Source organism: Lampetra planeri, chromosome 54 (genome assembly GCF_965212315.1).
Source record: "Lampetra planeri chromosome 54, kcLamPlan1.2.h2, whole genome shotgun sequence".
Lineage (NCBI taxonomy): Eukaryota > Metazoa > Chordata > Hyperoartia > Petromyzontiformes > Petromyzontidae > Lampetra > Lampetra planeri.
In genome coordinates, this window is record NC_136160.1 from 1,535,709 (window position 1) to 1,548,292 (window position 12,584).

Consider the following 12,584-nt stretch of genomic DNA (forward strand, 5'->3'; position numbering starts at 1 on the left):
GCCGCCAGGTTCGCAGCGCGGCGTGCTGACCGCTACACCACCGCTCCGCCACCGACACAAAAAAAGACCACGCACACACAGCTCCGTTGCGCCCTGAGCATTGCCGTGTGCCCCGTGCGCAGCCCATGGGCATCATGTCCATCCTGGAGGAGGAGTGCATGTTCCCCAAGGCGTCCGACATGACGTTCAAGGCGAAGCTGTACGACAACCACCTGGGCAAGTCGCCCAACCTGCAGAAGCCGCGGCCCGACAAGAAGCACAAGTGCGAGGCACACTTCGAACTCGCCCACTACGCCGGCGTGGTGAGTCCTTCCTCTCGCGCGTGGCACCACCGCGGGTGGCACACTGCACCCAACGCACCGCGCGCCATGAAGAGGGAGAGTAAGAGGAATAGTTATTGCCCGATGTGTTTTATAGATATATTTTACACCATTGGAACCTCATTCGCCAGTAAAACATATGATAATTGGTTTTTTACCCTTTTATCTGGCAACAAAACTGACACCTTTTTTTTTTACAAGGAGTCGTGTTTTCATAGACCACAATACCTGCAGCCGTAATGCAAACAAAAACCACAACTCTGATAATGTATGCACTGTCCTTGAAGTTGATTGGTCCACACCCGAGACAGCTTTCCTTAGAGCCTAGTCTCACATGGTGTTGGACCAGATGACGCCAAAAGGCGCACAACTCAAAGACAATGCACCATCAGAGTATGAGAGCTCGGGGTAAGCATTTACACCATTGAAACCTCATTTGCCAGAAGAAAAAATATGATAATTGTTTTTTTACCAATAATTGTTTTTTTACCAATTATCATATTTTTAAAATATATATATTTTTTACGATTTAAAAGCCACAGTGCGTGTAATTGTCGAACGTGTTAAGCGTGTCTCTGCGACCTTCTTTTGGCAGTATCCAAGATGATGAAGAAGAAAACATATTCATAGGTGTAGGCCAATCAGTTTCAAAGAGAATGCGTACAATTATCAGATCACGTTTGTTTACGTGTTCGCCACAAGTGCGTGTGGTTAATGCAGACTTGATGCCTTGCAAAAGGTTTGTTTGGTGTTTGAACATCTTAACACCTCCTGTTTTATTGGCAGAAAGGGTAAAACATATTCTTAAATTCTTTTTTCATGATTGAGAATTGACTGAATACATTTTTTGTATCGTATTTGCGTGTGACCGTATTTCACCAATTCTGCTGTTAACTACCTCTCCTGGTATGCAAGAGGTCGTGGGTTCGATCCCCACCCTGACGCCTGCTGTATATTTGGAGTTTGCGTGTCTCTCTCCCCATGGTCGCGTGGATTATTCTCTGGGCCCTCCCGTTTTTCCCTCCACATTAAGAATCAACATAAATTTCCACGTGATCAGCCACTTCGTTGAGCTATCATTTGTGGCTAGGTCGCTTCTGAAAAAGAGCTATGTAGTTCAGTGGGCTTTGCATGATGAAATAAAAAATAGTTTAACTGCTTCCATAATACGGGGATTTTTGGGTCGTTAAACCCGCCACCACCCGACACAGCCAACTAGTAAGGTTTGTCACGTAAACAGAACATGCCAATTCGTCACTAGTACAGCACTAGTGTGTAGTGTATAGTGTAGTGTATAGTGTAGTATACTAGTACAGCACTAACCAGTGTGTTGGAGAGCCAAGCCACAATATTTACAATCTGAGTACGACGTTCCACCAGTATTTACAACTTTAATAGCTTAATAGTCTCATCGCCTACACACACACATGATAGTGGAGCCCTTTGTTAATCTATTGCTGGATGAAGTCCTCTCCACACACCTTATGGGCTTTGTTTGACCACATCTCACCACGCTGGGTTAGTTTGCGGGTTGCCAAATAAAAATGTAAAAAAAGGAGGGAGAGTGTCCAGGAATCGGTTCAGAGATCACACGCCACTGATGTTGCCCACAGCGGTCTGGAATCGAACTCCTGAATTGCCGGCGTCATGGCGCGGTGCACTCAGCGCTGTGCCGCCGCTCGCTTGCCCGCTCTGTCCGTCCGCGACGCACACTTATCATCCTACGGACGTTTTGGTTGTTCTTCTTCTTACAGGTTCCTTACAACATCATTGGCTGGCTGGACAAGAACAAAGATCCGCTGAATGAGACGGTGGTCGGCATCTTCCAGAAGGCGTCCAACAAGCTGCTGGGGACCATCTTCGAAAACTACGTGAGCTGCGACGCAGGTGAGAGCGCCCCGTTACGCACACCGCCCCAGTCCGGCACACACCGCATGAGAAAGCAATTGCAGGGCTGTACCTATACAGTGCTTGATATAAATATTGCACAGTACTTTTACGTGAAATTGGGTGCAATACCTTTTCCCGTTCCAATGACCTACGTGTGCGTCATCGGTTTTCCTTCCGATTCTGTTCCGATGACGTATGTGTTACATCATCAAAATGAAACTGGAAGAAAAACTAAATTTTTTTTTATCGATATCGAGGCTCCCACAAGGCCATGCGTGAGGGAGTGTAGCAGTTTGACACCAACTATCGTAGAATGTGGTCGTGTCGCTACAGTTCTCTGCGGTGAGTACAATGTTTTTAAAAACAGCGGCGCTACGCCTCTCTAAATAAAATTAACCCTAACCGCTTGCGCGTTCCGAGATTCAGCGGTGAACGGGACCCCCACCCTGCAACTTGTGGATGTCGTGGAATGCGAAAGGGTTTAAAAGTGTTTCTTCTCCATGTTCTTCATCGTCAGCGGCGGAGCAGGCGAAGAGTGGAGGGGAGAAGAAGAGGAAGAAAGGAGCGTCATTCCAAACGGTGTCGTCCCTTCACAGGGTGAGAGAATCTTCATCGCGCCACGCGCTACGTTTGCACAGACAGCCGGCACTTTACCGTTCCAAAGCAACTTGCAGATCCACCAGGCCGGCAAACAGCCAAACGTTGGGGCAACGTTAGTTTACGTCGGACCTACGAAACTGGAAATAGAGTTCCAAATCTAGCGAGAAATAGCCATGCGATGACAATTTATCTCAACTCAGACACATCTGCCATTAGCACGGTTGGCTACGTACGGTGCGAAAGAAACTTAACTTATATACATCTGTACGTACTGTAATCCATTCATAGAAAAGGTAATAACGGTGATGATTGATGGACACGTTTGGCTAAATGCTCTGCTCTTGTTGAACAGGAGAACTTGAACAAGCTGATGACCAACCTGCGCTTGACGTCTCCCCACTTCGTTCGCTGCATCATCCCCAACGAGTCCAAGACTCCAGGTGCCCATGCCCCAAGCCCTGCCCTCACTGAGAGGCTCCTAGTCCCCAAGCGTCCAGGGTTGCCACCTGTCCTGGGTTTCCCCGGTGGACATCCTGTCAATGAGATCACTCTCCTGGGAAATCCGTCTTCCCTGGAAATTAAAAATTCCCGGTTTGTTCTCAGTTGCGTGCGGGAAATCCCGAGATATACACAGGGACTCCCTTACTCACGAACATTCGACTTGCGAACTTTCAGAGATACGACAAAACCTGTCCTTATGTCAAGTTGCCTGTTTGGACCGAGAGTCGTGAGTTCAACTGCCGCACAATAATTGGCGGTGGTGGCATCTACATTTGCAGAACGTGAAGAACCAGTGGCATCTACATTTGCAGGAGATTATACAACTTTTATAGCCATTCACCCGTGTTTAGTGAGCACACCGTACAACGCGTTTGTAATCGACAGGAGTAAAGTTGGACTTGCGAACAAATCGACTTATGAACAGACCTCTGGAACCTAACTTGTTCGTAAGTAGAGGAGTTCCTCTATATGTGTAGTGGGTTCAACTGAGTCGCAGACATACTCTTGGAGGCGACACATTTATTTAACACCAACACACGGGGTAACTGCCCCTTCACAGAATAACAACCTATGGTGGTGACCACCAGGCTAGCTACACTAGTTACCACGTGACTGGTGTAGTTACCACGTGACTGGTCTAGTTAGCCACGTGGTGACCACCAGGCTAACTATGCTAATTACACCGTAATTAGCTACAATGGGCCAGGACCAACAGCTCGGGTCCAGGTCCACGTGTTCGAGACTTGTAGAACGTAGAACATAGACAAAGGTTTCTTCAGGATGAACGGCAGCTGGTCCCTCTGGGGACCCGGCTTATATCCTCTGCGGCGTGGCCGGCTCCGCCCTTGGCCATGCCCACCTTCCAGAATCCTCGATCAGGATCTCGACCCTGACACGTGACCACCCCTAGCCCCCACCTGGAGGCCCTGTGTAGACTTAACCGGTCACGTGTCCTCTGGGGTCAACCAGAGTGCCACAGCCCTTAGCAACCCCATTTCCATGGCCGACACTTCCACACCCTATCCTGTAGGGGCCGGCACTGCACGCCAAGCGTGGTGCCATCCAGCGCTATCGATCAGCGCTCACCAAGCTCCTCTAGGGCCGGTACTGCACCCACATCCAAGTCTGCGATGTCGTTACATCGCACGCCGCGCCTCTCTCGGGCCGGCATTACACAGTGACATCCACGATGTCGCTACATATGGAACAGATATACGCTCCTGAAAGAGTGTCCGGAAAAAGCGAAATTCCATTTGTTGAATCCTATATTACTGTAAAGTAGAGCCGACACGAGGTTGGGGTGGGAAGTCCCTCCTTTATTCACACCCCCAGCCCACACTGCCCGAGCCCCCCCACCCCCCGATGACCGGGCGGGGGTCAATGAACCCGCCCCCCGCCCAAGTAGTGCTTAGGGTTGACGAGCACTTGGGTTGGGATGTATGACCCTGATGGAGGAAAAGCCATCAAAGGGTGGATGAGCTAATTCAATTAATAAGCCAACCCCAGTGAGAGGGCAGATGGGGGCTCTTTAGCCACGGAAGGTTGTCTCGGACAAGTGACTCCCCAATAAATAATCTGCAGCAAACCCACCACCAGCCGTCCTGGGCTAATTCCACGCCGCTGGATACTGGTGAGCAAGCAGAGAGTGTGTGGGTGGGTGAGGATTCTGCGGAAGCCGTCAACAACCACTTTAATCAACACATGCGCAATGCATCTCTTGCGTACACACATATATGGTGATGATGACTGGGAAAATGTGGCAGCGATCTCCTGAGAAAAGGAGACACGAGACCCGGCGGTGCTTTCCTGGGTTAGCCAGCGTAGTGATGATACAATGAATGCCTCCTGCACCCAGGCATCATGGACCCGTTCCTTGTGCTGCACCAGCTGCGCTGCAACGGCGTGCTGGAGGGGATCCGCATCTGCAGGAAGGGATTCCCCAACAGGGTCCTCTACGCCGAGTTCAAGCACCGGTGAGTGCAGGGCCCAGTCTCTTCTTTTTCTTAAACAAAAAAGTTTATAGTTTTTTTTTTATATAGATTGTAATGATCGTGCCAAGGAGAATGTGATATTGGGTTGTACTGCGGGTGTGCACAGAGCCAATGCCGTGGTTTGGCGAACGAATGAATGAATAAATTCGCGTGCAAGCGAGTAAAACGCATCGTTCCCTGTGTGGCCATGCTCACGGCGTTCTCCAGGTATCGCATTCTCAACCCAAACGCCATCCCGGAAGATAAGTTTGTTGACAGCCGCAAGGCCTCCGAGAGGCTTCTGGGCACGCTGGACATTGACACCAGCCAGTACAAGTTTGGGCACACCAAGGCGAGTCCTGATGCGGAAAGTTGTTCTCAAACCCATCGACGCTTTAAAAAAATTAGGCGGATTTGGTTGCATGAATATTGTGATGACATCTCAAGGTGTCATCAGGGTTGCGAGTTATGCCAAGCGTCACATGGTCAAGGGATTCTATGGGTCTCTGTGTGGGTCTTTTGGTCTCTGTGTGGGTCTATCTCGATGTGAACCTGTGTTTCTATGTGGGTCTGTCGATTTCTATGTGGGTATGTTGGTCTCTATGCGAGTCTACGGCTCTCTGTCAGTCTATGGGTATCTGTATGAGTCTGTGAGTCTCTGTGTGGGTCTATGGCTCCCTTTGAGTCTTTGGCTCTCTGATAGTCTATGGGTTTCTAATGTCCATGGTGCTTCTAATCACATCTTCCGTGTCTCTTCTTAATACGTGCCCAATCCATTTTAAGTCTCACCTCTCCGTTATCTTTCCTCCCCTCCCTGTAACGGTATTTAAAAAAATATTCCACTGTTGTGTTTCTCACTCGCCTTTTTCACGTCCGCAGGTGTTTTTCAAGGCTGGGTTGCTCGGGCAACTGGAGGAGATGAGGGACGAACGCCTGGCGAAGATATTAACCATGATCCAAGCGAGAGTGCGCGGAATGCTCATGCGGTTGGAGTTCAAGAAGATCATCGACCGAAGGTCAGACACGCGAGCATGGCGACGGGTCGCAAGCAAAGTGCTCGCTGACAGAATCTCGCGTTGGCACAGACGGGTGAAGGACATTGCCTACCGTGTGGCCACTGTTCCCGTGAACTTCGCTCATTAACGCCTCCAGCTACGCGGAAGGGACTCGGCCAGCAGACTGTTTCACACACTGTGCGCAGCCGCCACAGGTCACAACAACACACGCACCTCTTATACACTCACCTCACCCACCCACATATCACTCAGTTCAGATAATTATCTGAGAATTATTATTATCATCACTGGTGTTGGCCGAGAGCGGGCATCGAACTCGGGTCACTGGGGTTTGTAGCGCAGTGTGCTAACCATTACGCTACCACTCACCATAATCGCTCACCCACCCACCCCCGCACCCACCCACTCACCAACCTGCCCCCCCCAACTCAATGTCTCCCATTCCACCAGCACTGAGATCCAAGTCTCCGCATTTAGTTTCCGCTCTAATTTTTAGTTCCCTACCTCTCCCCACGAACCCCCTTCAATCTCCCCATAATAACCACCACCACCTTTCCTGTTCCTCTTCATAATCTCTCTCTCTACGGCTACCATTCATCCGTCAACCCAATCCATCCATCATCGTTTTTGCGCTCGTAATTTTTTATTTAAACCCCATTGACGCATCACAGGTTCGCCCATCGCCTCCTCTCATCTATTCTATTCACCTCGTCCTCACCGTCACATTCGTGCACACCGTCGTTAATTCTCCGTTAGAGCGGCCTTGGTCGAGGCGCTACATAAATTACGTTAAGACGAGATTTTCCAATGTTCCGCCACGCCAACAGGGACGCGCTGACCATCATCCAGGCGAACATCAGGGCCTTCATGGCCGTCAAAAACTGGGCCTGGATGAAGCTCTTCTTCAAGATCAAGCCGCTGCTGAAGAGCGCCGAGACCGAGAAGGAGATGCAGAACATCAAGGAGGAGTTCCAGAGGCTCAAGGAGCTCTACGCCAAATCGGAGGCGCGGAGGAAGGAGCTGGAGGAGAAGCAAGTCGGCCTCACCCAGGAGAAGAATGACCTCAGCCTCCAACTGCAGGCCGTGCGTCCAGGGTTGATCAGAATCAATGTATTTGTACTGGAGGAATCCGATGAGCGTTACAACGGAAAACGATACAAAAACACGATCAGAATGCAAGGTATAGAGGTCAACAAATCACTTAAAAAATATATTTTACTTTTTTTTTTTATCTCACCAATTAAGGCCCACTGAGTTATTAGCTTCTTTTTCAGAAGTGACCTGGCCACAAATTATAGCTCAACGAAGTGGCTTAATCACGTGGACATTTATAGCGGCCAAATTATCGAAATACTCGAAACGCATCATTTTGATTTTAAATTTAGGGGGGGGGGGGGGAAACCCGGAGGACCCAGAGAAAAAATCCCCCGCGAACTTCAATAATACAGCAGGCGTCAGGGTTGGGATCGAACCTCTGGCCTGCACAGCAGGCGGGGAAGATAACGTCACACGACCGTGACGCCCCTGAAATAAATACATGTATGTGTTGGGGGCGCGCAGCTTGGCCACAAAGTCCCTTTGCTTGAAAAAAAAAACATTTCATGTTACGTCTGTCATGGGACCGTTTTTGCCAGTATCAAAGTATGAGAAATAAGAATAGATTTTTAGCCTTTCTGGCAATAAAACAGAGGGTGTTAAGATGTTCAAACACCAAATAGAAACCTTTTGCAAGGAATCAAGTTACTGCATGAACCACACGTACTTGTGGTGAGCATGCAAACAAAACACGTGGCTCTGATAATATTTGCATTGTCTTTGAAAGTGATTGGCCTACACCAGAGACAGCCTTCTTCATGGCCTAGTCTCACGAGCAGTGGCAGACCAGAGAACGCCAAAAGAGCGAACAATACAAAGCCAATGCACGTACAGATTCGCATTAAACTTCTTCTCGACGGATCCCAACAAGCGGGTGGCTGCGTATTATTCTTCATAATAAAAGGTGTTTGGGTTAGAATAACGACCTCGGCGATTTGTCAGAATCCTGACAAATCGCCTAAATAAGCAGGTTGAGATCACCAGTAAAACGTCGAACTCGCCATCACACCGCCGTGCTGAAGCGCCGTGCTGCTGCTGCTCAGTTGTTCAGCACATCGCCTGACGTTCCGCTCCACATGCCGGGACCATCTCTGCGTGAACGCACCGCAGAGAGAGAGAGAGCTACGGTCAAAAAATACAACTTCAGCATTCGGACGAAACCGCAGGCGCGCAGTTCGGCGCGAGTGAACGAGCCACCCCCCCCCCCGTCCCGATGACGATCCGCTCTTCCCCGCAGGAGCAAGAGGTGATCGCGGACGCCGAGGAGCGCTGCGACATGCTGATCAAGGCCAAGCAGCAGCTGGAGACGAAGGTGAATGAGCTGACGGAGCGGCTGGAGGAGGAGGAGGAGATGAGCTCGGAGGTGACCTCCAAGAAGCGCAAGCTGGAGGACGAGTGCGCCGAGCTCAAGAAGGACATCGACGACCTGGAGCTCACGCTGGCCAAGGTGGAGAAGGAGAAGCACGCCACGGAGAACAAGGCGAGTGGGCAGCGGGAGGTGGCGTACGGACAACAACAACGACAACGACGACGACGACGACGATGATGACGACGACGATTCCAACTTGTAACAAGCTGCCACGTGCCATTCGCTCGATCTGGTAGAGAGAGAGAAAGGACGACTCAGAGGAGAGAAGAGGAACCACGGATAATCAGAATCTGTATCGGCACGGGATAAGAACGTTTTTAACAAACAATACAAATACACAATAGTGGTGCAAAGGACAAGAAAGGTAAACAAATGACCCGAAAACAAACATATACAACACTAAAACATCCCCATCCTACCAGGCGAAGCCCACCGAGGCATTCACTTATTTTGCAGAAGCGACCTGGCCGCAAATGATCGCTCGAGACAAAGTGGGTCATCGTGCGGAAAAATCCATAGCAGCAAAGATTAGCGGCGACGATTCCAACTTGTAACGAGACGCTGCAGCCGCCGCCACCACCCGCCATTCGCTCGCTCTCTCATATCAGCTCAACGTAAGTTGTACAGCGCCTTGACCAAGGTCCGTTACATTCGTACGTACCATTGTTAATACTCTGTAATGGTGGAGATGAGGCGAATTAGGATAGATGAGAGCAAGTCGTGGGCGAACCCGTGATGCGTCGATTTAGGCGAAAGCAAAATTGATGAGAGCAAAATGATGATGAATAGATTGGATGGATGGGGCATGCGTGGTTTTATATCTATACTGAAAACTAATTTCTTTAGGACTGTTTTTTGCATTTAGTTTGTTGTCCCTTCCCCCCGCATCTCCAATTAGCGTGGTGGGCTACGTATGGTGCGAAAGAAGTTCCACACACACACGCACATCATCCGAGAAATAGATTCGTGCAACTCAGCGACGGGCGAGGGCCTCCCCGCACGCGGCGCGGCTCGCGGGGGGTTATTGCGCCGTCCGCAACCACGGCGGTGGTCGGTGCCGTTTGGCGACGGTCGGGCAGCAGGGGACGTGGGAGCGCAGACGCACGGGCGACGTTGACTGCACGGCGCTTGCTGTTCCCGGCATCGCCGTGCAGCAGACTTGCCACAACGTTCACGCACCACGGCGGTCTCCCAATCCGTGCGCTATCCAGGCTCATCCCCCCCCCCCCCCGTCCCATCCTGAGCATTTTCGAGACCATGGCTTAGGCCACGGCGCGTGTCGAGCGATTTGCTCGTGGGGAAATGGAGGACGCTCCAGGAATTGACGGCATCATCGTCGCGCGGCACTGCACAGGTTAAAAACCTCACGGAGGAGATGGCAAACCTGGACGAGGTCATTGCCAAGCTGATCAGGGAGAAGAAGGCCCTGCAAGAGGCCCACCAGCAGACTCTGGATGACCTTCAGGTGGAGGAGGACAAGGTCAATTCCCTGACCAAGGCCAAAGCTAAGCTGGACCAGCAGGTGGATGATGTGAGTATGGTTATTTCTGTTTTATTTTTCATTTTTAAGGTTCTAATAACGTGACATTAGGTGAAGGGGTAAGGGCGCAGCCGTGAAAATGTTTTGCTCACGCGATTGCTGACGGAAGACCCTGCACCTCCAGAGAGGGTATTTGGCCTACTCTTCCATGGGCGGCCAGACACCTCGGAAGAGTTGGAAGTAATCATACTTAAATGCCCGATGAACGCAAAGATGATTTGTATTCATTATTATTATCACCATCATTGTTTTTGGTTCATAAATTGGCGCTAAGATTATGTTGTTTGGCTTTCTGGTTGACGCTTTTGCTTGTTGTTTAAAAGCTTGAAGGGTCGTTGGAGCAAGAGAAGAAGGTCCGCATGGAGCTGGAGAGAGCCAAACGGAAGCTCGAGGGAGACCTCAAGTTGACGCAGGAATCCGTCATGGATCTGGAAAACGACAAACAACAAACGGATGAGAAGCTTAAGAAGTGAGCCTGCCCCAATTGTGCAATGCAACATTTCACGTGGCGAGGCCACGTTAAGTGGTCGCGATCGCGACGGTTTGTCTTGACGGAAACGTTTACCCAGGAGCTTAGGAATTGCATTTCGCATCTTGCTACTTAAGTTGTTGCTGTGCTTCGCCGCACTTAAAATATAATAAGTAATATTGCGTGTGTTAATGTGTTGGACGAATTTGGTGTTGCGTTTCCCCTGCAGGAAAGAATTTGAAATTTCGCAGCTCAACTCAAAGATGGATGACGAGCAAGCCTTGGCTGGGCAGCTGCAGAAGAAGATCAAGGAACTCCAGGTGTCCATTTTGACTCACAATCAATCATCACAATTATTGAGGCTTGGAACTCGCCACACGGGTTTTTTTGCTCGCTCCCAAAGACAGAGACGCAGAGACTCAGATGCACAGAGAGCCACAGCCGTGCGGCAGCAGCCACACGGCGGTGAGCCGGCGGCGCTACCAAGCATTGCCCAAGCTCTGCGGTTCTCTTTGTACCAAGATGTTTCGAGCTAAATTGAGCGTTCATGCACGTGGGACGAAACCAACAGTGCCCAGGGACAACCCACGTGTGCGAGGGGAGCAACACTCTATCCCCGTACAGATGGAAACAAAAGAAGATTAGTCCACTTGCTGTACCGTATACCAGGCGAGGTAGTTAACATCTCCGAGCCACCGTGACGCCCGTAAATTTAAAAAATGTCTCACGTATTCCAAACCTGTGCGTCACCGCCGCGACCCCGGCAAACCGTCTCCTCTCCGTCGACCGCCCCCCCCCCCCCGCCCCCCCAAGGCTCGCATCGAGCAGCTGGAGGAGGAGCTGGAGGCGGAGCGGGCGGGGCGCGCCAAGGTGGAGAAGCAGCGCTCCGAGGTGGCGCGCGAGCTCGAGGAGCTGCGCGAGCGTCTGGAGGAGGCGGGCGGCGCCAGCGCCCTGCAGCTCGAGGTGGCCAGGAGGCGCGAGGCCGAGTTCCTGAAGCTGCGGCGCGAGCTGGAGGAGGCGGCGCTGTGCCACGAGGCGACGGCGGCGGCGCTGCGCAAGAAGCACGCGGACGGCGCCGCCGAGCTGGGCGAGCAGCTGGACAACCTCCAGCGCGTCAGGCAGAAGCTGGAGAAGGAGAGGAGCGAGCTCAAGATGGAGGTGGACGACCTGACCTCCAACGTCGAGCAGGTCACCAAGGGCAAGGTAAGGATGGCCGTCTCGTCCGCTGTGCTGCGCGCGCGGTCGTGCGTAGGTGCTACCCGCTAACAGCACTTGCCACAGCAGTCTGCTCAGGCGATACGGAGGAGCTTTGTCTTTTGGTACAAACCCGGCGACCCGATTTCGATTCAGGCTCATGGCAACCAACGCCAGTGACGATTATCTGAACCGGTCCTGGGCCTCCGCTCTCGCTCTGTTCTACCGTCTCATTTGTATTGCACGTCTCACCCCTCCCGTCTGGATCGCCGCACGCCGAGCGAAACGAAACTCTAGATTTGAATTATAGATTTGAAGCTTTTGTGACTGCAAGGATTCATACTCTTAGGTTTTTTCGGTAAAGTCACGTAGGTAAAAATTTTTTAATAAAAAAAAACGAAAATCGACAAGAACTAAAAGGCAAACCAAACGGCGGGCACGACGTGCGAGGGGGTGGTACAAGTTCATTTATTAAGTACAGCCCTGTGAGCCATTCGGCTCTTGAATCGGGTGCAACTGCAAACAAACAAAAAACAAAAACATGAACAAAAAACATCTTAAAGTGAATATGTGACTAAGTTCAAACAGAAAATCCAAGAAAAGACAACAAAATATTGCAG

At 50.8% G+C, this 12,584-nt stretch overlaps 1 protein-coding gene across 1 annotated transcript in view; it reads left to right on the top strand.

Moving 5' to 3' along the window:
- The window catches only part of LOC144735254 (myosin-7-like), a 43,219-nt gene that overhangs the window by 17,347 nt on the left and 13,288 nt on the right, over positions 1-12,584 (top strand). Inside the window, exons 15-27 of the mRNA XM_078617754.1 lie at positions 123-302; positions 2,075-2,207; positions 2,728-2,807; positions 3,163-3,250; positions 5,167-5,284; positions 5,510-5,633; positions 6,161-6,297; positions 7,125-7,380; positions 8,630-8,872; positions 10,116-10,292; positions 10,625-10,770; positions 11,000-11,090; positions 11,584-11,973. Of these exons, the coding sequence (XP_078473880.1) occupies positions 123-302; positions 2,075-2,207; positions 2,728-2,807; positions 3,163-3,250; positions 5,167-5,284; positions 5,510-5,633; positions 6,161-6,297; positions 7,125-7,380; positions 8,630-8,872; positions 10,116-10,292; positions 10,625-10,770; positions 11,000-11,090; positions 11,584-11,973 (2,163 nt within the window). The remainder of the gene's footprint in view (positions 1-122; positions 303-2,074; positions 2,208-2,727; positions 2,808-3,162; positions 3,251-5,166; positions 5,285-5,509; positions 5,634-6,160; positions 6,298-7,124; positions 7,381-8,629; positions 8,873-10,115; positions 10,293-10,624; positions 10,771-10,999; positions 11,091-11,583; positions 11,974-12,584) is intronic.